The 22,782-nt window shown below is 29.3% G+C and overlaps 1 protein-coding gene across 2 annotated transcripts; it reads left to right on the top strand.

Annotated features, from left to right (window-relative positions):
• The first annotated feature begins 6,662 nt into the window (after positions 1-6,662).
• LOC129918410 (uncharacterized) lies at positions 6,663-21,441 on the top strand. Of its 2 annotated transcripts, XM_055998921.1 has the most exons (10): positions 6,663-6,759; positions 6,840-6,932; positions 7,029-7,142; positions 8,215-8,352; positions 9,598-9,708; positions 15,667-15,785; positions 19,021-19,426; positions 19,491-19,918; positions 19,978-20,334; positions 20,717-21,441. In XM_055998921.1, exons 7-10 carry the CDS (start codon positions 19,042-19,044, stop codon positions 20,915-20,917), a joined length of 1,371 nt encoding a protein of 456 aa, XP_055854896.1. In that variant the 5' UTR covers positions 6,663-6,759; positions 6,840-6,932; positions 7,029-7,142; positions 8,215-8,352; positions 9,598-9,708; positions 15,667-15,785; positions 19,021-19,041; the 3' UTR covers positions 20,918-21,441. The 2 variants fall into 2 exon arrangements, with proteins under 2 accessions (XP_055854896.1, XP_055854897.1); XM_055998922.1 differs by lacking the exon at positions 8,215-8,352.
• The last annotated feature ends 1,341 nt before the right edge of the window (positions 21,442-22,782 follow it).

Genomic DNA, 22,782 nt, shown 5'->3' on the forward strand with positions numbered 1-22,782 from the left:
AAAAAAAAAAAAAAACTTCCCAAACAATAACCTACCACGAAAATATAGAGGCTCGAAGGACCTCTCGGATCCGTCTCTGACGATTACGTCGACGAGGTGGTTTTTTAATGGCACACCCATGGTAATCTCTTCGTCTGATGATTTCTGATCTATTGTGGCAATCCTGTATTTTATTGATATCTCCTTGCAAGGAGTATAGGGACATTAATTCAAGATGTGGCTTGGAATTGATTTTTTCTGTCGAAGATGATTTCCTATGTATTTTTTCTATTGATCCTTTGTCCTGAACCAAAAAAAAAAACAAATCTGCATAGGACAAAAAACCCTCAAATTTTATTGGCTCAATAAATTTCACCAAAAAGGGGGCAATGTTTAACATTCAGGTGGCCCATTTCAACCCACCAGACAACAGATCTCTATTTCGACATCCATGTGTGAGTCCCGTTCCCGTTTCCATTGAAGCTCATTTTGACCATTTTCACTTCCAAAAACACCATGGGTCACATAGTCTCACAAAGAGGTACGAAAGAGTTAACGAATGCGGATAGAAAATAAAAACAAATTTTACAAAACACAAAACAAATTTTCCAATAAATTTCCCATGGACAACATGCGCTAGTAACGCGTTTCCTCGCTATAACCGTTGTTGTTATTCGGAGAGTATTATGTGTCCCCCTTAAAGTCTGTGTTTTGTGCCACATTTCATGGAAATTACGACTCCAATGCGACTATGTCGATGACTACACGACGCGACGACTTGGAGAGCTCTTAATTTGTTTTATTTTTTTTTTTTTTTTTTAATCCAAAGACTCGATAACTGTGTTAAAGTTTGCTGTTTTTATTTGCGTGAAATGTGAATTTGTTTGTGTTTAAGGCCTTAAGCTGCAAGTCGAACATTGCAGACATTAGACAGGCCAAATAAGGATGTGAAAAAAATATTTATATGGGGAAACAATTTAAATTGGGTTCATTGGAATAGATTGGGTTTCAATATATATGTATTGGTTGTGTGGCAAATTAATAGATGCACTCAAAAAATTTTCCTGGTAGGCAAAATCTGGTAGAAAATACCAGGCAAAAAACTGGTACAATAGTCCAGATTTCGTGGTAAATAGCTCCAGATTTCCTGGTAAAAATCAAAAAACCAGAAATCTGGTAGAATCTACCAAGAACCAGGAGAAATTTTTTTTAACCAGATTTCCTGGTAGAAAAAAACCAGGAAAAAACATGGTAAAATACTCCAGATTTCGTGGTAAATAACTCCAGATTTCCTGGTAAAATGAAATCTGGTTTTATTTACCAGAAATCTGGTTTCCTGGTACCTTTTTTGACAGATAATTTCCTGGTAAATGCTACCAGCGTCCTGGTAGAATGTATTTTTTTTCCTGGTAAACTGAAGATTATCTGGAATCTGGTAAATAGAACCAGGAAACTTATTTTCTGGTATATTTTTTCCCGGTAGATAAAACCAGTCTTCTGGTACATATTACCAGAAATACTGGGAGATCAAAAATTATCTTTTTTCTGGTAAATAAAACCAGGATTTTTTTTTTCTGGTCTATTTTTTTCCTGGTAGATAAAACCAGTCTTCTGGAACATATTACCAGAAATACTGGGAGATCAAAAATTATCTTTTTTCTGGTAAATAAAACCAGGATTTTTTTTTCTGGTCTATTTTTTTCCTGGTAGATAAAACCAGTCTTCTGGAACATATTACCAGAAATACTGGGAGATCAAAAATTATCTTTTTTCTGGTAAATAAAACCAGGAAATTTTTTTTTCTGGTATATTTTTTCCTGATATATAAAACCAGACTTCTGGAACATATTACCAGAAACACTGGGAGATCAAAAATTATTTTTTTTCTGGTAAATAAAACCAAGAATTTTTTTTTTTTTGTATATTTTTGCCTGGTAGATAAAACCAGTCTTCTGGAACATATTATCAGAAACACTGGGGGATCAAAAATTATCTTTTTTCTGGTAAATAAAACCAGGAATTTTTTTGTCTGGCATATTTTTTCCTGGTAGATAAAACCAGTCTTCTGGTACTTAGTAGCAGAAATTCTGGGAGTAAAAAAATTATTATTTTCTGGTAAATAAAACCAGGAATTTTTTTGTCTGGTATATTTTTTCCTGGTAGATAAAACCAGTCTTCTGGTACTTAGTACCAGAAATTCTGGGAGTAAAAAAATTATTTTTTTCTGGTAAATAAAACCAGGAATTTTTTTGTCTGGTATATTTTTTCCTGGTAGATAAAACCAGTCTTCTGGTACTTAGTACCAGAAATTCTGGGAGTAAAAAAATTATTTTTTTCTGGTAAATAAAACCAGGAATTTTTTTGTCTGGTATATTTTTTCCTGGTAGATAAAACCAGTCTTCTGGTACTTAGTACCAGAAATTCTGAGAGTAAAAAAATAATTATTTTTTGGTAAATAAAACCAGGAATTTTATGGGCTAGTATATATTTTGCTCTTAGATAAAATCCAGACTTCTGAAACATTTCACGAGCAAATTTTAGTAAAGAAAAAAAAATATGCCTGGTACACCTATCAAGCCCTTCCTGTCAAATTATCGTAAACTACATGGCGCTTCCGATAATTTCGTTTTTGAGAAAAATCCTTATTTTTTTTTCATTATTTCATGAGGCGCTAACCATATGAAATTGGCGGGAAGAGCTTAATATTCTACCAGAATTCAGCTACATTTTGGGTACAAAAAATTTCCCGGTGTATTCTACCAGAATTCTGGTACATTTTTACCAGGAAAAAAAACCTGGTATATTCTGGTATATAGTACCAGAAAATCTGGTACATAGTTCCATACGCAAGTTTATCTGCTTACTAATAGAAAAAAAAATTATTTTACCCGCCAAAACTATTAAGAGTCAACACCATCTTAATATTATGATTAAGAAATCAAATTTTACGAATTCCTGAGGCGCAGCATAATAAATAAATAATACAGTCATCGTACATAAAGAGATTGATAGACACAAACAAAAAAACACCTTTCGTTTGTTTGTTGGTAGTATTCATCATTCCCGCCGTAAATAGGTACCTACAACAAAATATCCATCCAATAACGGCACATGCATATGCATGTCTATACATGCACGAGTAATGAAATTGTGGATCCAGAGATGTTGAATGTGCTCTATGCAAGCACGAGTAATGAAATTGTTGAAACAGAGATGTAAAATGTAACATTTTTATTGGTAGTTTTTTTTCAGGTTTTATAAAATAAATGAAAAAGTTTGCTTATTCATCTCCAAAGGTAATTATTTCTGTATAGCTTAAGGTATTTCATTGCTAAATTTGTTTGCCACACAAATTTCGTTGATATTATGCGAGTTACTATTTTTCTTTGTGTTTTTATTTATCAATGAAACCCTTACAAAATTCAGATATATAAAAAAAAGGCAAATCTTGTTTTGGTTTTTTTTTTTCGATTTTGTTTTTTTTTTCGAATAGTCTAAGTTGATCGAATTTCCAACTCGAATTAACCATGCAAACTTTCATGAAAACTGCATATTTTTGTATGAAAACGAAAACTAATTAGGTGTCATTCAAATCATTGCAAAAAAGCGTTTTTAAATTTAACTTTCTTGCATAAAACACAAAAACAGATATTTTGACTAACATTACATGATTATCATTACATGATAAGGCCCAAATATTATAATAAGCAAAAGCCTCATCAAAAAAACCTCAAATTGTTCAGACAACCTGAAACGAAAAACGTTTTTGAGGCTATCTCAAAAATCTGACTCGATGGGCTCAAATGAACTTCGGATTCAGTTTCAGCGAACCGGAAAATATATATTTAATACTATCACACCCCTAGATCAAAAAATTTTTTGTCAAAATGACATTTTTTGAGGTTATCTCAAAAACCTGACTCGATGGGTTAAAATGAACTTCGGATTCAGTTTCAGCGACCCGAAAAACATATATTTTATACTATCACACCCCTAGATCAGAAAATTTTTTGTCACAATGACATTTTTTGAGGTTATCTCAAAAACCTGACTCGATGGGTTAAAATGAACTTCGGATTCAGTTTTAGCGACCCGAAAAACATATATTTTATACTATCACACCCCTAGATCAGAAAATTTTTTGTCACAATGACATTTTTTGAGGTTATCTCAAAAACCTGACTCGATGGGTTAAAATGAACTTCGGATTCAGTTTCAGCGACCCGAAAAACATATATTTAATACTATCACACCCCTAGATCAAAAATTTTTTTGTCAAAATGACATTTTTTGAGGTTATCTCAAAAACCTGACTCGATGGGTTAAAAGAACTTCGGATTCAGTTTCAGCGACCGAAAAACTTTTATTAATACTAATATGCCTAGTATATTTGAGCCTTTAAGTAATTTGTTTGTCGGGGTGAAAGAAAAACTAGTGCATAGAAGGGTTAAAATACAATATTTTAACCATTCTACTCTTTTATGTAAACATAAGTTTTTCAACATTTAACTAAATCATAAATAAATCTATTCCCAAAATTGCACCTAAAATATTTTTTTAAATGGATCGATAGCTGGTTTTAGAAATCAGTTCCTCAACTAACAACCCTGTTTAAATGCTTTTTTTCTTTTATAATACAACGAAAATTTCGCAGACAGTGTACATATTCGCTGAGCATCTTGAAATAAAGAAGTTGATTAGGGTGCGCATTAAAATCGAACTTTCACAAATCGCTGGCTGAGAATTATATAGGGTTGTATGTTTGCAGCAGTTTCTATATAATATACAACCTTATAATTCTCAGCCATCGAATGTGATGTTTCAATATGGGTATTCTCTAATTGATGCAAATGGTCTTGTATCGTTTCAAAAGTATAACATTTTCTTATACAATAAAACAACCAAATAAACAGACTAAAAATTCTTTACACTTTTGCACTTCTGCTATACCCTAACCCTACTGCAATAGAAAAATACAATGTTGTAAAATTTGTCTGTTGTAGTTGTAATAGAAAAATAAAATTTAGAAATTTTAATTAATTGTGTTCTTTTAACTTAAAAAAAATGGTAAACTTATAAATACCGTCGCTGTGGCAATTTAAACCTTACGGATCTTCTAAAATGCACATGCGATAACTAGATTTTAATTAATTCCAAAGCAAACAATATAGAGATAAGCACACCCTAATGACTACACAAAGTGTCAGTCGTCATCGTAAAAAAAATAAGGAGATTCGTAGACACAAACAAAAAACCAGGTCTGGCTGGTTTGCTGGTAGTATTCATCATTCCCGCCATTATACATACTATAAAATATCCATCCAATAACGGAACATGAATATGCATGTCTACCTCTGCTTCTACACGAAAACGTAGATGCAAAAGATACACATGAGAACAAATGAGAGAGAAAGATCGATTTCTCCTTTTCTCTTATCGCGTCTACGTTTTCGTATAGAAGCAGACATAGACATGCATATTCATGTCCCGTTATTGGATGGATATTTTATAACAAGGGTAAAGAAATTGTTGGTTCAGGGATGTTATATGTAACTTTTTTACTGGTATGTTTTTTAGGTTTTATAAAATTAATAAAAGAGTTTGCTGGACTCGTCTCAAAATGTAATTATTCCTGTATTGCATAACATATTTCATTGCTAAATTTGTTTGCCGCACAAATTTAGATGATATTATGTGAGTTACCTACTATTTTTCTTCATATTTTTATTTATCAAGGACACTCATACAAAATTGACAAAATTATTTGCCATATAAGCATAAGTAAAATTGACTTCACATTACGATGTATTAAAAGTCAAACCTTTAACGCACTAATTGATAGTTGATCGCTTTTCCAACCCGAAGTAATAAAAAAATGACAACTAATTGGGTTGTTAAATTTCGAAAAAAAGCGTTTTTAAATTTAACTATGAAAACAAATGAAGGTTTTTTAACTATTAAATTATATGATTCCACCCCAGTTTTCATTGATGTTAAGGCCAAAATATAATAAGCATAAGCAAACATAAGCTAATTTCAAGCACATCACAAATTTTCACTTATATTTGCAAAAATAAGGCGCATATCCATAACCTGATTCGTGGATATTTGAGCAAACCTGTCAGATATTGATTAAACTTATCGGAGCTTTGAATTTTATTTTTGGGTACCGTTTACTATCAATTTTTTTTACCATCAAAAACGAAATTTATTAAATTTTCTAATTTTCAGTTAAAACATACTCGGTAAGTTGTATTACTTTCTCAATTTTCTTTTTTTATTTTTCGTTCTGTCAAATATTTATTCTCTGAACATAAAAATTTAACCGGCTCCCAAAGCAGAGTAAATTTTTGATAACTGAAAATGTATCTTTTTATTTTAACAGTGTCGTAAAAGCATTCTAAGCTAAATAAATTAACCCAATTCTCACAAGCCTAAATATCAAATACATATTTCAATATTTTTTATAAATTTTGTTTGTGAAAAGTCCATAAAAATATTCCAATAAAAAAAAAACAAACAAAAATCTTCATAATATTATGTACCTACTAAATCTTTTACGCATCTCTGTTTTCTGTCCAATGTGCAGAGAGCTTTTACAATATAACAACCCTGCCCTGCCCATTGAACAATGTGCTTGGTATTGGAAGAAAGAAAATTGAAACTCGTGTGTTAGTTCTGTGCAAACATCGAGGAAAGCAACACGCGTTTTTTATTTGCGGTAATGTATTCGTGGTTTTCCAATAAATTTGTTGGGAAAAATTTATTTAATTATTTAGCGTAAGTAAAATTAATGAAAATATTACAATATAAGGTACTTTATAAAAACAAAGTAATATTGTAATATTTTCTTCGTGTAGAATTGTTTTTTTTTATCAACCCCCATTTTGAAACTCACAAGAAGGCACGCGCTTTTCATTTCATCTTCTTCGTTTGGCGTCTGCATTCACCAGGTTAGTACATATCTACAGAATATTTTTTTTTTCAATACCCATTTTAAAACATTTATAACTATTTTCATATTTTAATTATCTTCAACAATGAACAAGCTACAAATCTAATTGTGTGAAAACCAAGATAATATTCTACTTTGTCGGGCGTTTACCAGCAATAACTGCTACATATACATAAATTTACATCAGCAAGACCAGGCATAATTAAAAGTAAGTAATACACTTTTATTAGATTTTTTTTCTTATATCGTTTTAAATTAAATCAATCTGACTTCGTGTAGATTTTAATTTTCGTTCAGTTTGAAATATATGTATGCATAATCAAACTAATATTAATTCACGTTCGCAATATTCATCTAAATATAAAAAAAAAACTCAAATAATATCTGTTGGCAACATAAAAAAAAAGAGCGCGTTTTTTTTTGCAAAGCCTAACGTAATTTTGCATTAAACTTGTTGGTAATATGTATGTATCTACAAATTGTTTATTTCCATCCGCATTTTTAATTCTAAAGTAATATTTTCCAATTGCAAACATTGCACGCGTTTTATTATGTAGATCATGTTGGTACATACATGCCTACGGAATTGTTTTTTTTTTCAACCCCCATTTTGAAACTTACATTTTTTATTTTGCCCAACTCCAAAGAGGCACATGATTTTCGTCTACTTCATCAGGCGTCTGGATTAACCAGGTTGGTACACATCTACAGAATATTTTTTTCAATTCCCATTTTGAAACATATTTGTTTAATTATCTACAACAGTGGCGAGCACGCTCCAATTGCAAATAAAAAAAGACGCGGGCATTTGCATTAACCACGTTGGTACATATGTGTGTACATCATTGAATTTTATCTCCAATCCCAATTTTAAATTAACATTTTCATATTACCTACCTAATTGCAAAAAAAAGATGCGCTTTTCTTATGGAGCGTGCTTGTCAACAAAATGTCACTGTTTTAGATGATTAAATATTAGTTTTATTTCTCCACCCCAAGTCATTCCAAGATAATTAAATCATCTTAAAACAAAAACCTGCTGGTGATTTAGACCAGACACGTTCAACAGGGAGCTACATCCATTTTGTTAGAATTTCGTTGTTGTATCGTTTAACAGCAAAATTCTAAACGTAATATTTCATTTGTATAGCTTATTTTATTTTCATTAATCTTGAGATGAGCAATCAAATTTACTTTCATCTCTCATTTGTAAAGCTTATTTTATATTAATTAAGTTTGAGATGGAAAACAAAACTAATATAAATTCTCCCACCCAACAGATTCCAAGAAAATTACAAAAATCGGCTTAACATTTGGAAAACTACAAATTTAAACAATCATCGGCTAGACATCTGAAAACCAGCTTCTACAATCATCAGCCAAACCAAACTAATTTATATTTTAAGCAGATAAAAACTGTAAGTAACACCTTTTTGATAGATACGAAAATAAACTTTATATTACTAGATCTAGCCAAAATTTAATTTTATGAAAATAATCCTTTCATTCGAAATTCTTTCTGGTATCGTTTTAAAGTAATATTTAAAGTGATAGATCTGTATAGCTTATTTTAATTTTAAAAGATACAGGTAATCAAACTAACATTAATTCTTCTACCTAAAAGATTCCAAAATATTTAAATCATTTGAAAAAAAACACCAACTACAACAATCATTAGCCACATCAGGCTTAATAATTTCCAGCAGATGAAGGCACGAAGAAACATCCGTTTGTTAGAATTTTGTTTTTGTATCGTTTAAAAGCAAAATTCTAAACATTAACTTTGACTTTGAATAAGTAACTTTTCATTTTGGTAATGAAACTGATTGCTACTTGAGCAAAACTTGTTGCACATAACACATTCTTGTCGATTTAACCTTAATTAATTAAAAAAAAATTATTTAAAAGCATAAAGTTGAGCTTAACTTCTTGTTGAATTCGGTCTTGATTAATTTAAAATTCATTTTGCTAAAGTAGCTTTCTTTTTTCGATTTTGTACATTTTAAATACTTAAAATTCAAAGTGATAGATCTGTCTTTGTATAGCTTTTTTGATTTTCATTAATTTTGAGATGGAAAATCAAACTTAAATTAAATCTCCTACCCAGCAGAAAATTACAAAAATTTAACAATCATCGGTTAGACATCTGAAAAACTACCAGCTACTACAATCATCAGCCAGAAAAACAAATTATTTTTAAAACAGATAAAAATAGTAAGTAACACCCTTCTAAAAGATACGAAAATAAACTTCGTACTACTCGAACTAGCCAAAACTGATTTAATAAAAAGAAGTAGCATCCGCTTGTTAGAATTTTGTTTTTAAAGCAAAATTCTAAACATTAACTTTGACTTAAAATAGTTAACTTTTTATTTTGATAATGAAACTGATTGCTACTTGAGCAAAACTTGTAACACATAACACATTAATCTTAATTTTAATAAAAAATAATCATTTAAAAGCATATAGTTGAGCCTAACTTTTAACATTCCTTTTGGATTCGCTCTTAATTAATAAAAAAATCTTTTCTATTATCTAAAGTTTTGCTAAAGTATCGTTTAACATCAAAATTCTACAGTAAGATCTAATATGTATAGCATTTTTTAATTTTCATTAATTTTGAGCTAAAAAATTAAGCTAACATTTATTCCCCTAATCAACAGGTTCCAAGAAATAGTAAAATTTTGACAATCATCGGCTACATCTGAAAACCTACCAGCTAATACAATCATCAGCCAGACCAAACTTTATTATATTTTAAACAGATAAAAATAGTGAGTAACACCTTTTTAAAACATATACTAAAATAAACTATATATTACAAGAACTAGCCAAAACTTAAATTTATAAAAAAGAGTAACATCCGTTTGTTAGAATTTCGTTTTTGTATCGTTTAAAAACAAAATTCTAAACATTAACTTTGACTAAGAATAAGTAACTTTTTATTTTGTTAATGAAACTGAATGCTACTTGAGCAAAACTTGTTGCACATAACACATTCTTGTCGACTTAACCTTAATTAACTAAAAAATTATCCTTTTAAAGCAAATAGTTGAGCTTAACTTCTAACATTCCTTTTAGATTCAGTCTTAATTAACTAAAAAATCATTTCAGTCTATCTAGAGTTTTGCTAAAGTAGCTTTCTTTTTCGATTTTGTACATTTCAAATACTCAATATACATTTTTGATAACAAAACAAAATTCAAATGCACCAATTAACACTAGATCTCAAAAAAAGATTACTAGAACTAGCCAAAACTTAAATTTATAACAAGAAATAGTATCCTTTTATTTGAAATTCGTTCTGGTATCGTTTTAAAGCAACATTCTAAACTTTATTCTTGACTTGGAATAAGTAACTTTTTATTTTGTTAATGAAACTGAATGCTACTTGAGCAAAACTTGTTGCACATAACACATTCTTGTCGACTTAACCTTAATTAACTAAAAAATTATCCTTTTAAAGCAAATAGTTGAGCTTAACTTCTAACATTCCTTTTAGATTCGGTCTTAATTAACTAAAAAATCATTTCAGTCTATCTAGAGTTTTGCTAAAGTAGCTTTCTTTTTCGATTTTGTACATTTCAAATACTCAATATACATTTTTGATAACAAAACAAAATTCAAATGCACCAATTAACACTAGATCTCAAAAAAAGATTACTAGAACTAGCCAAAACTTAAATTTATAACAAGAAATAGTATCCTTTTATTTGAAATTCGTTCTGGTATCGTTTTAAAGCAACATTCTAAACTTTATTCTTGACTTGGAATAAGTAACTTTTTATTTTGTTAATGAAACTGAATGCTACTTGAGCAAAACTTGTTGCACATAACACATTCTTGTCGACTTAATCTTAATTAACTAAAAAATTATCGTTTTAAAGCATATAGTTAAGCTTAACTTCTAACATTCTTGTTGGATTCGGTCTTGATTAATTAAAAATTCATTTCTGTCTATCTAAAGTTTTGCTAAAGTAGCTTTCTTTTTCGATTTTGTACATTTCAAATACTCAATATACATTTTTGATAACAAAACAAAATTCAAATGCACCAATTAACACTAGATCTCAAAAAAAGATTACTAGAACTAGCCAAAACTTAAATTTATAACAAGAAATAGTATCCTTTTATTTGAAATTCGTTCTGGTATCGTTTTAAAGCAACATTCTAAACTTTATTCTTGACTTGGAATAAGTAACTTTTTATTTTGTTAATGAAACTGAATGCTACTTGAGCAAAACTTGTTGCACATAACACATTCTTGTCGACTTAATCTTAATTAACTAAAAAATTATCGTTTTAAAGCATATAGTTAAGCTTAACTTCTAACATTCTTGTTGGATTCGGTCTTGATTAATTAAAAATTCATTTCTGTCTATCTAAAGTTTTGCTAAAGTAGCTTTCTTTTTCGATTTTGTACATTTCAAATACTCAATATACATTTTTGATAACAAAACAAAATTCAAATGCACCAATTAACACTAGATCTCAAAAAAAGATTACTAGAACTAGCCAAAACTTAAATTTATAACAAGAAATAGTATCCTTTTATTTGAAATTCGTTCTGGTATCGTTTTAAAGCAACATTCTAAACTTTATTCTTGACTTGGAATAAGTAACTTTTTATTTTGTTAATGAAACTGAATGCTACTTGAGCAAAACTTGTTGCACATAACACATTCTTGTCGACTTAACCTTAATTAACTAAAAAATTATCCTTTTAAAGCAAATAGTTGAGCTTAACTTCTAACATTCCTTTTAGATTCAGTCTTAATTAACTAAAAAATCATTTCAGTCTATCTAGAGTTTTGCTAAAGTAGCTTTCTTTTTCGATTTTGTACATTTCAAATACTCAATATACATTTTTGATAACAAAACAAAATTCAAATGCACCAATTAACACTAGATCTCAAAAAAAGATTACTAGAACTAGCCAAAACTTAAATTTATAACAAGAAATAGTATCCTTTTATTTGAAATTCGTTCTGGTATCGTTTTAAAGCAACATTCTAAACTTTATTCTTGACTTGGAATAAGTAACTTTTTATTTTGTTAATGAAACTGAATGCTACTTGAGCAAAACTTGTTGCACATAACACATTCTTGTCGACTTAATCTTAATTAACTAAAAAATTATCGTTTTAAAGCATATAGTTAAGCTTAACTTCTAACATTCTTGTTGGATTCGGTCTTGATTAATTAAAAATTCATTTCTGTCTATCTAAAGTTTTGCTAAAGTAGCTTTCTTTTTCGATTTTGTACATTTCAAATACTCAATATACATTTTTGATAACAAAACAAAATTCAAATGCACCAATTAACACTAGATCTCAAAAAAAGATTACTAGAACTAGCCAAAACTTAAATTTATAACAAGAAATAGTATCCTTTTATTTGAAATTCGTTCTGGTATCGTTTTAAAGCAACATTCTAAACTTTATTCTTGACTTGGAATAAGTAACTTTTTATTTTGTTAATGAAACTGAATGCTACTTGAGCAAAACTTGTTGCACATAACACATTCTTGTCGACTTAACCTTAATTAACTAAAAAATTATCCTTTTAAAGCAAATAGTTGAGCTTAACTTCTAACATTCCTTTTAGATTCGGTCTTAATTAACTAAAAAATCATTTCAGTCTATCTAGAGTTTTGCTAAAGTAGCTTTCTTTTTCGATTTTGTACATTTCAAATACTCAATATACATTTTTGATAACAAAACAAAATTCAAATGCACCAATTAACACTAGATCTCAAAAAAAGATTACTAGAACTAGCCAAAACTTAAATTTATAACAAGAAATAGTATCCTTTTATTTGAAATTCGTTCTGGTATCGTTTTAAAGCAACATTCTAAACTTTATTCTTGACTTGGAATAAGTAACTTTTTATTTTGTTAATGAAACTGAATGCTACTTGAGCAAAACTTGTTGCACATAACACATTCTTGTCGACTTAATCTTAATTAACTAAAAAATTATCGTTTTAAAGCATATAGTTAAGCTTAACTTCTAACATTCTTGTTGGATTCGGTCTTGATTAATTAAAAATTCATTTCTGTCTATCTAAAGTTTTGCTAAAGTAGCTTTCTTTTTCGATTTTGTACATTTCAAATACTCAATATACATTTTTGATAACAAAACAAAATTCAAATGCACCAATTAACACTAGATCTCAAAAAAAGATTACTAGAACTAGCCAAAACTTAAATTTATAACAAGAAATAGTATCCTTTTATTTGAAATTCGTTCTGGTATCGTTTTAAAGCAACATTCTAAACTTTATTCTTGACTTGGAATAAGTAACTTTTTATTTTGTTAATGAAACTGAATGCTACTTGAGCAAAACTTGTTGCACATAACACATTCTTGTCGACTTAACCTTAATTAACTAAAAAATTATCCTTTTAAAGCAAATAGTTGAGCTTAACTTCTAACATTCCTTTTAGATTCGGTCTTAATTAACTAAAAAATCATTTCAGTCTATCTAGAGTTTTGCTAAAGTAGCTTTCTTTTTCGATTTTGTACATTTCAAATACTCAATATACATTTTTGATAACAAAACAAAATTCAAATGCACCAATTAACACTAGATCTCAAAAAAAGATTACTAGAACTAGCCAAAACTTAAATTTATAACAAGAAATAGTATCCTTTTATTTGAAATTCGTTCTGGTATCGTTTTAAAGCAACATTCTAAACTTTATTCTTGACTTGGAATAAGTAACTTTTTATTTTGTTAATGAAACTGAATGCTACTTGAGCAAAACTTGTTGCACATAACACATTCTTGTCGACTTAACCTTAATTAACTAAAAAATTATCCTTTTAAAGCAAATAGTTGAGCTTAACTTCTAACATTCCTTTTAGATTCGGTCTTAATTAACTAAAAAATCATTTCAGTCTATCTAGAGTTTTGCTAAAGTAGCTTTCTTTTTCGATTTTGTACATTTCAAATACTCAATATACATTTTTGATAACAAAACAAAATTCAAATGCACCAATTAACACTAGATCTCAAAAAAAGATTACTAGAACTAGCCAAAACTTAAATTTATAACAAGAAATAGTATCCTTTTATTTGAAATTCGTTCTGGTATCGTTTTAAAGCAACATTCTAAACTTTATTCTTGACTTGGAATAAGTAACTTTTTATTTTGTTAATGAAACTGAATGCTACTTGAGCAAAACTTGTTGCACATAACACATTCTTGTCGACTTAATCTTAATTAACTAAAAAATTATCGTTTTAAAGCATATAGTTAAGCTTAACTTCTAACATTCTTGTTGGATTCGGTCTTGATTAATTAAAAATTCATTTCTGTCTATCTAAAGTTTTGCTAAAGTAGCTTTCTTTTTCGATTTTGTACATTTCAAATACTCAATATACATTTTTGATAACAAAACAAAATTCAAATGCACCAATTAACACTAGATCTCAAAAAAAGATTACTAGAACTAGCCAAAACTTAAATTTATAACAAGAAATAGTATCCTTTTATTTGAAATTCGTTCTGGTATCGTTTTAAAGCAACATTCTAAACTTTATTCTTGACTTGGAATAAGTAACTTTTTATTTTGTTAATGAAACTGAATGCTACTTGAGCAAAACTTGTTGCACATAACACATTCTTGTCGACTTAACCTTAATTAACTAAAAAATTATCCTTTTAAAGCAAATAGTTGAGCTTAACTTCTAACATTCCTTTTAGATTCGGTCTTAATTAACTAAAAAATCATTTCAGTCTATCTAGAGTTTTGCTAAAGTAGCTTTCTTTTTCGATTTTGTACATTTCAAATACTCAATATACATTTTTGATAACAAAACAAAATTCAAATGCACCAATTAACACTAGATCTCAAAAAAAGATTACTAGAACTAGCCAAAACTTAAATTTATAACAAGAAATAGTATCCTTTTATTTGAAATTCGTTCTGGTATCGTTTTAAAGCAACATTCTAAACTTTATTCTTGACTTGGAATAAGTAACTTTTTATTTTGTTAATGAAACTGAATGCTACTTGAGCAAAACTTGTTGCACATAACACATTCTTGTCGACTTAATCTTAATTAACTAAAAAATTATCGTTTTAAAGCATATAGTTAAGCTTAACTTCTAACATTCTTGTTGGATTCGGTCTTGATTAATTAAAAATTCATTTCTGTCTATCTAAAGTTTTGCTAAAGTAGCTTTCTTTTTCGATTTTGTACATTTCAAATACTCAATATACATTTTTGATAACAAAACAAAATTCAAATGCACCAATTAACACTAGATCTCAAAAAAAGATTACTAGAACTAGCCAAAACTTAAATTTATAACAAGAAATAGTATCCTTTTATTTGAAATTCGTTCTGGTATCGTTTTAAAGCAACATTCTAAACTTTATTCTTGACTTGGAATAAGTAACTTTTTATTTTGTTAATGAAACTGAATGCTACTTGAGCAAAACTTGTTGCACATAACACATTCTTGTCGACTTAACCTTAATTAACTAAAAAATTATCCTTTTAAAGCAAATAGTTGAGCTTAACTTCTAACATTCCTTTTAGATTCGGTCTTAATTAACTAAAAAATCATTTCAATCTATCTAAAGTTTTGCTAAAGTATCGTTTAAATGCAAAATTCTAAACGTAAAGGTCTTATTTGTATAGCATAATTTAATTTTCATTAATTTTGAGCTGCAAAAATTAATTAAATAATTAATTAATTTATTCCCCTGATCAACAGGTTCAACAGACATCTGAATACTACCAGCTACTACAATCATCGGCTACATCTGAAAACCAACCAGCTACTACAATCATCAGCCAGACCAAACTAAATTATATTTTAAACATATAAAAATAGTGAGTAACACCTTTTTAATAGATATACTAAAATAAACTATATATCACTAGAACTAGCCATAATTAAATTTTATAAAAAAAAGTATTATCCTTTTATTTCGTGTTGGTATCGTTTTAAAGCAAAATTTAAAGTGATAGATCTGACTTTGTATAGCTTGTTGTAAAACATACAGATAGATATAGGTAATCAAACTAACATTAATTCTTCTTTTTAAAAGATTCCAAAATATCAAATCATTAAAAAAAAAACCAATTAAAACAATTATTAGCCAGATCAGTCTTAATCATTTTCAGCAGATAAAGGCACGAAGTTACATCAGTTTGTTAGAATTTTGTTTTGGTATCGTTTTAAAGCAAAATTGTTAACATTAACTTTGACTTGAGTCAATTTTGCAATAGCTAGATAAAACCCAGTTAAGGCTTATTCCTGGGAATAAGTTTTTCTATATTGACATTTCTTCTTCTGATAGTCTAACTAATAACTAATAACTGCTTAGAATAGTTAACCTTTTATCTTGGTAACGAAACTGAGTGCTACTTGAGCAAAACTTGTAACACATAATACCTTCTTGTTGACTTAAGTCTAAATTAATTAAAAAAAATTTTCTGTCGATCTAAAAGATCCTGCTTTAAGATAACTTACACCAGCTTTTACGAAATTTAGTTTAATATAACCTACAACAACTTTTACGAACCCTCTTTTTAGATTAACCAACAAATGGATTGCTTTATTTGTAATCAAAGATTTGATACCTTGAAAAGTATATCGACTCACTTCAAAGTAGTTCACCGATTAGATGGAGTAGGTGTTTACCGGTGTACTTTTAATAACTGTACGTCAATTACTTCCACTTTTTCAAATTTTTCGCGGCATTGTAAAACTCACATTAAGGATGGATTGACACTATTTTGGTCATCCTCGAATATTGTTGAGAGTTCAGATTTGCCTTCTTATTCTGAATTTGTATCAGATTCTTATCGTATTTCTCCTCCAACTGCAGTTTCTTCTGACACAAATCATTTTAATCAAGTGAACACTGATATAGATATGGACAGAGATAATGATAATAATCATGATAATTATATTAATATTGATAAAATTGGAATATAGTTTGCTATGAAATTATACAGTATGGACAATTTGTCACGCAAGGATGCGACTACAATAATAGGAATGATTAAGCAATCAATTCACGAGCCCATGATAGAGTTCTTTAAAATATTTGCTAATAAAAGTAACCGACCGATCGAAGATCGCTTACAGATCTCATCGTTAATTGCAGCGGTTGAAAAGCCATTCGAACTATGCAGCACTGATCACAATCTTATGCAATGGCTGACATTGAATGATTATTTATGTGCAGCTACAGAGTTCACTATTAATGACGAGTTACAAAATGTTTATCGTAATGGAATTAATTGCCATGAAGATTATACAACTACGGGGGTCCTCCTCCCACTTGAATTTCAATTCAGAAAAACTTTTGAATAAAATGATCTATTAATTAAAACTATCACAGAAATCAAAAAAATTTCAAGTGATGAATCGAATATCTCACATTTCATTAAAGGAAAAGCTTGGCAAAAAAAACTTGAATTGTTTTCATCTAGTGAAACTGTCATACCTTATTTCTTATACATGGATGATGCGGAAATAAATAACCCGTTAGGCTCACACGCCGATCCTATTTCATTTATTTATTATTCATTTCCCGTCATCCCGGGGAAATCTGATGTTAATTTAGCTGCACTTTTCAAAGCTCGCGACTACAAATCGTTCGGAAATAAAAAATGCCTTTACGCACTTATTGAAAAAATTAAATTTTTGGAAGAAACCGGAATTAATATAGCTACATCTGAAGGAATAAAAAATGTTCACTTTGTAATGGCTTTATTGATTGGTGATAATTTGGGTTTAAATGCTATCTTAGGGTTTTCTTCGTGCAGTAGTACATTTTTTTGTCGACTTTGCAAGCTTCCAAAAAAAAAAACTTCTGAAATGCCTATTGAAGTGAAAAATATGCTGCGTAATAGGGAGAATTATGAACAAGACGTCGCTGTTAACGATTACAAACAAACGGGCATACACGAGAATTCAGTTTTCAATTCTATTAAATCATTTCACGTGACATCCAACTATTCAGTTGATGTGATGCATGATATTTTTGAGGGCGTATGCCACTATAACATGTGTCACATCATTCGACATATTATTGAAAAGAAGTTTTTCTCAAATTTGGAGACTTTCAACGACCGAATTAACTCGTTTAATTACGGAGAAATTGAGATCGGAAACATTTCACAGTCACCAATTACGAATGACAATTTAAAAAATATGCATTTAAAGAAAACCGCGCGTGAAATGATGACTTTTGTTTATCATTTTCCCCTAATTGTAGCCGATCGTATTCCTGAAAAAGACGAAATCTGGATTTTCTTCTTAAATTTCGTAGAAATCATAGATATTCTTTTGGATTTCAATATTTCGAATGACATGATTGATCACCTTGCTGAACTTATAAGACAACACCATCTTGACTATGTAAAGTTGTTCAAGGATACTCTTAAACCAAAACATCATTTTATGGTGCATTACCCATTGGTATTTCGTATGTCGGGCGTGCCGCGAAATTTTTGGTGTTTCCAATTCGAAGCCAAACATAAGGAATTCAAGAAATATGCGCGAGTCATTAACTGTCGAAAGAACATTCCACTCACATTATCAATTAAATTTCAATTAAAATTTGCACAATCGATATTAAATGAGACTTCTTCTGATCTTGTGACTTTCTCTGATTGTCACATGCTTGATACTTCCCACTTTGAATTGATAAATGATTACAAAGTACGTCAGGGAATCCACTCAGATTTCTCAAGTTTCTCACAATGCGTCTATTACGGCAAACTATTCAAAAAAGGTTACTTCATTTCACAATGTCTCGATAATGCAATAGAAAATGCGTATATATTTCGTATAAAAGAGGTAGTTAAGTTTTCCGAGCCAACTTTTCCGTATTTAGTATGCGAACGTGTTCAAATAATTGCTTATCGAAAACACTACGCTGCAATCGAAATTGGCAATGCCACTACACCAATTCAATACTTATCTCATCATTTACTACGAATAGATAATTGCAAAAGTCCTCCAATAAATGTTTATAAAATATCTCGTGGTTTAATGATGATAAGACCAAAAATAATATATTAATTATTAAGAAATTCCCATTGCTTCCAGTTCCAACAAAATTTAAAAAAAATGGACGAATCACAATCACGTTCAACGTCACCTGTGGAGAAAAATACGATAAGTGAATTAAAACAAACAGAAACACCGGTCAATATTATCCCACAAACAGAAACACCGGTCAACATTATCCCATCTAGTCAAGTACTTCTATCGACTACAAATTACGTTTTGGTTCGAGATGACAGTAAATTATTACTAAATGATTTGTCATCGCCAGATAACAAATCAATAAGTATTCAAGAGCAATCAGATGATCAATCAGGTGTGGAAAACGTTTCATTCACAGAATTGATAAGTTCTTATTGCTCCAATGATGATGACAATGAGGTGGAAGCTCTCAAAACTCTTTTGAATGAATGGAAAATCCCAAATATGTTTCACCAACTTTTTATTGGTAACTATAGAATTCTGATTTGAAGTCGAAATATTTCAATAAAAACCAAAAACTACTTTTTCAGATGAAAATCTTTTTGTACCGGTGTTGCAAGTGGCAAACGAATTTTTCATGAAGAGGTTTTTACAAACTTTAAATATAACAACCGCGAGTAGGATTGTTTTCTTTGATAAGTGGTTTCAATGGAAAACCGAACGGTATACATCTTTATCTAATACTCCGTCTTTAGTTTCTACACCAACGACTAGTGTAGCGTCACCTTCATCTACCACAGCATCAGTGAGCAAAAGTTTGATAGATATTTTAAACTGTAAAGATGGACAAACAATTAAAGATTATTATGACGAAAATAAAAACATAGACAATAAATCTGTTCGTAAGTTGCTCACCGACACAATTTTGAGTTACGCCAGAATAAATAACGTACATTTCTCGTCGAACGATTTGATAAAGCTTTCAGATGAAATACAGTTGGTGTTCAATGAGGATCCAGTAAGAAATTAGAAACTGTTACCCTTTTATTTTTTTTTTTATATTTCATTAATTCATAGTTGGATTACTACTGCACAAAAAAAGGCATGAAAAATCCTAAAGGAATGCTTGCAAACAAATTTCATAATTATCGAGGAAAAAGTCGTTCAATAAATCGTTTGTTTGCGGACCACAATAATAAAGAAAAGAAAATCGATGATTTGCCGGTGGAACCAAATACTTTTGAACAAGAAAAGCTGCTTCTAAAAATGAAGCACGATCATCATACAATGAACGCTCAGGAAAAAAGTGATGCATGGGCAAAAACTTTCAATATTCGCCAATTAGATCTCAAAAAGGCTAACGATAAGACAATTAAATGGGAAAAATTCTATGAAAAATGGCACTTCATGAACTTTCCGAATGGCTATGAATATGTAAGAAAATAATTGGTCCTAATTTATTTTTTGATACCACACAATTTTAGTTTTATAATTTTTTTCATAACTAAATAATGCTTTCTTAATTTAATATGTAGTTTATCAATATTATTTCAATGAAATGATTTCCATTAATTTTAACTTCCGAATTTGATTTTTTTCTTTCTTTTCGGTTTTAATGAAAACCATAATTCAAAAATCAGATTTTAGAATACATTGATAACGTATCTAAGGTTTCTTTTCTTGCATGACCCTTCCTCCAATTTGTTATCCATTTACTTTTCTATTATTATTAGTTGTCAACTAGCCACTTTAACAAAAATTTAGTTAAAAAATAGCTTTTTTCTAATTTAACTTTAAAAATAAACTTTCTTTTTAGATCGAATCGGACTTCAACAGAATGTTTGCAAATAAAGATGATGTTCTGGTGGGTACCAAAATAGCCCATTTTTGCAATTTAATGCTGCAATACGCGTTCCCAAAATTAATAACCAACATCGAGTTAAAAAATATGTTGCACGATTTCAATCAACAATGTCAAGCAGATGTGTGCGAAGTCACTCAGAGTAACTATAATTAACATTAGCTATATATATTACAAACGGAGCCTTATTGCCAAATAATCTTCTTTTTTTTAAGTTTTTTGACTATGCCACTTACGATTATATGGCGATAAGGCCCAGATATATATAACAGGTTCTTATTTTTTTAATTATTGTAAAACGTAGAATTGTTGAGCAATTTAAACGCTAAACAATTCCTTAGTTTTGTATTTTGTTCAAACATTTGAATAAATCTTAAATTCATTATTAACAAAACTCAAAAATAATTAATTTTTCTATTTCCTTCAAAAAATATTTTCTTTTTTTTTCAAATATAAAAGGAAATATGTAAGCAGTTAACAAGTTGGTTTTTTTCTAGGTCTTTTGAGCATCGTCCTTTGCCTTTGGGGCATCATCTTCTAATTCTTGAGTTGTGTCTTTATGATTGAATAAACCAAGCACACAAATTGAATGCTTGGTTTACTTCATTGAAATTTGAAGCTTTGTTTTAAAATATCTGTTTATGTTTCAGTTAACATCTTGAGGACCTAATAAACAGAAAAAGAAAACAAAAAATCTATTAAAAAAAAAAATAATTTAACTGGTCATGATTTTGATTAAAACATTATTATTAGCTACTTTGAAAAATTATTATTCTTTTCATAAATTTGACAATTTTTCATTTCATACAGCATAAAACATAAATCAAAATTACCTATTTTCTAATAACAAAATTCTCAATTCTTGAACAGATACTATGATTGCGATGGTGTTCATGCACTTGCACTATCTACTGCCACCAACTGCACGTGATAACAATAAGCGCTACACTGTGAAAGATAGTCAAGAAGCGTCGATAAGATTGTTTGCGCTCCCTCAAGATTACAAGGAATATCAAAATGCTTTAGCTGCAAACAGTTCAAATTCACAGCCACCGGTAATATCAATTATTGGTTCATTGACGAAAATTGAAGAAGTTCACGTAGATTTCGACAACACACATTTTAAGATGTTAACTGTTGAACGTGCCATTGATATTTGCCTGAAAACATTTTTCACCTTTAACATGGCGTATCCGAAGCCATGTGAAAACTTTTGGCAGTTCATAGATATTTATTTCTACCAAATCGAAAAATCAGCCACAAATGCCAAAGCACGCAGCCTTTTGCGATTCCTCAACTCAACTGAATGTCAAAATTCGTAAGATGTCAGAGTGAGATAACTTTTATTATTCTATAACTTCTATTATTCTGTAAATATTGTATCTAAGCTAACATATTTTATGTTATTTAATTTAAGCTAACTATTTAACTTATTTAATTTAAGTTAACTATCTTATGTTATTTAGTTTAAGTTATCTTTTTTATGTTATTTAATTTATTTGAATAAAATAAGTTATTGTTTATTTAAATTATAAAAAGGCTTATGTTTTCTTTAATTTTATGGATTGGTTTTTGGATTTTTAGATTGCGATTTTATGGACATTTTTGTAATAGTTTTTTCAGAGTTTCTTGAATCTAATGGTAAGCAAAACAGAAAAATTCTAAATAAATAACCATTCTCCCCCTAGGAAGTACCAAAGTTTTGGTGGATTTTACCAAGAAAATATTCCTGGTATATTCTACCAAAGTTCTGGTCGATTCTACCAGGAAAAAAATAATTTCCTGGTATATGCTACCAGAATTTTGGTAAATTTTTACCAGGAAAAAAAATATTCCTGGTATATTCTACCAGAATTCTGGTAAATTTTTACCAGGAAAAAAAAAATATTCCTGGTATATTCTACCAGAATTCTGGTAAAATTTTACCAGGAAAAAAAATATTCCTGGTATATTCTACCAGAATTCTGGTAAAATTTTACCAGGAAAAAAAATATTCCTGGTATATTCTACCAGAATTCTGG

Source organism: Episyrphus balteatus, chromosome 4 (genome assembly GCF_945859705.1).
Source record: "Episyrphus balteatus chromosome 4, idEpiBalt1.1, whole genome shotgun sequence".
NCBI classification, from domain to species: Eukaryota; Metazoa; Arthropoda; class Insecta; order Diptera; family Syrphidae; genus Episyrphus; species Episyrphus balteatus.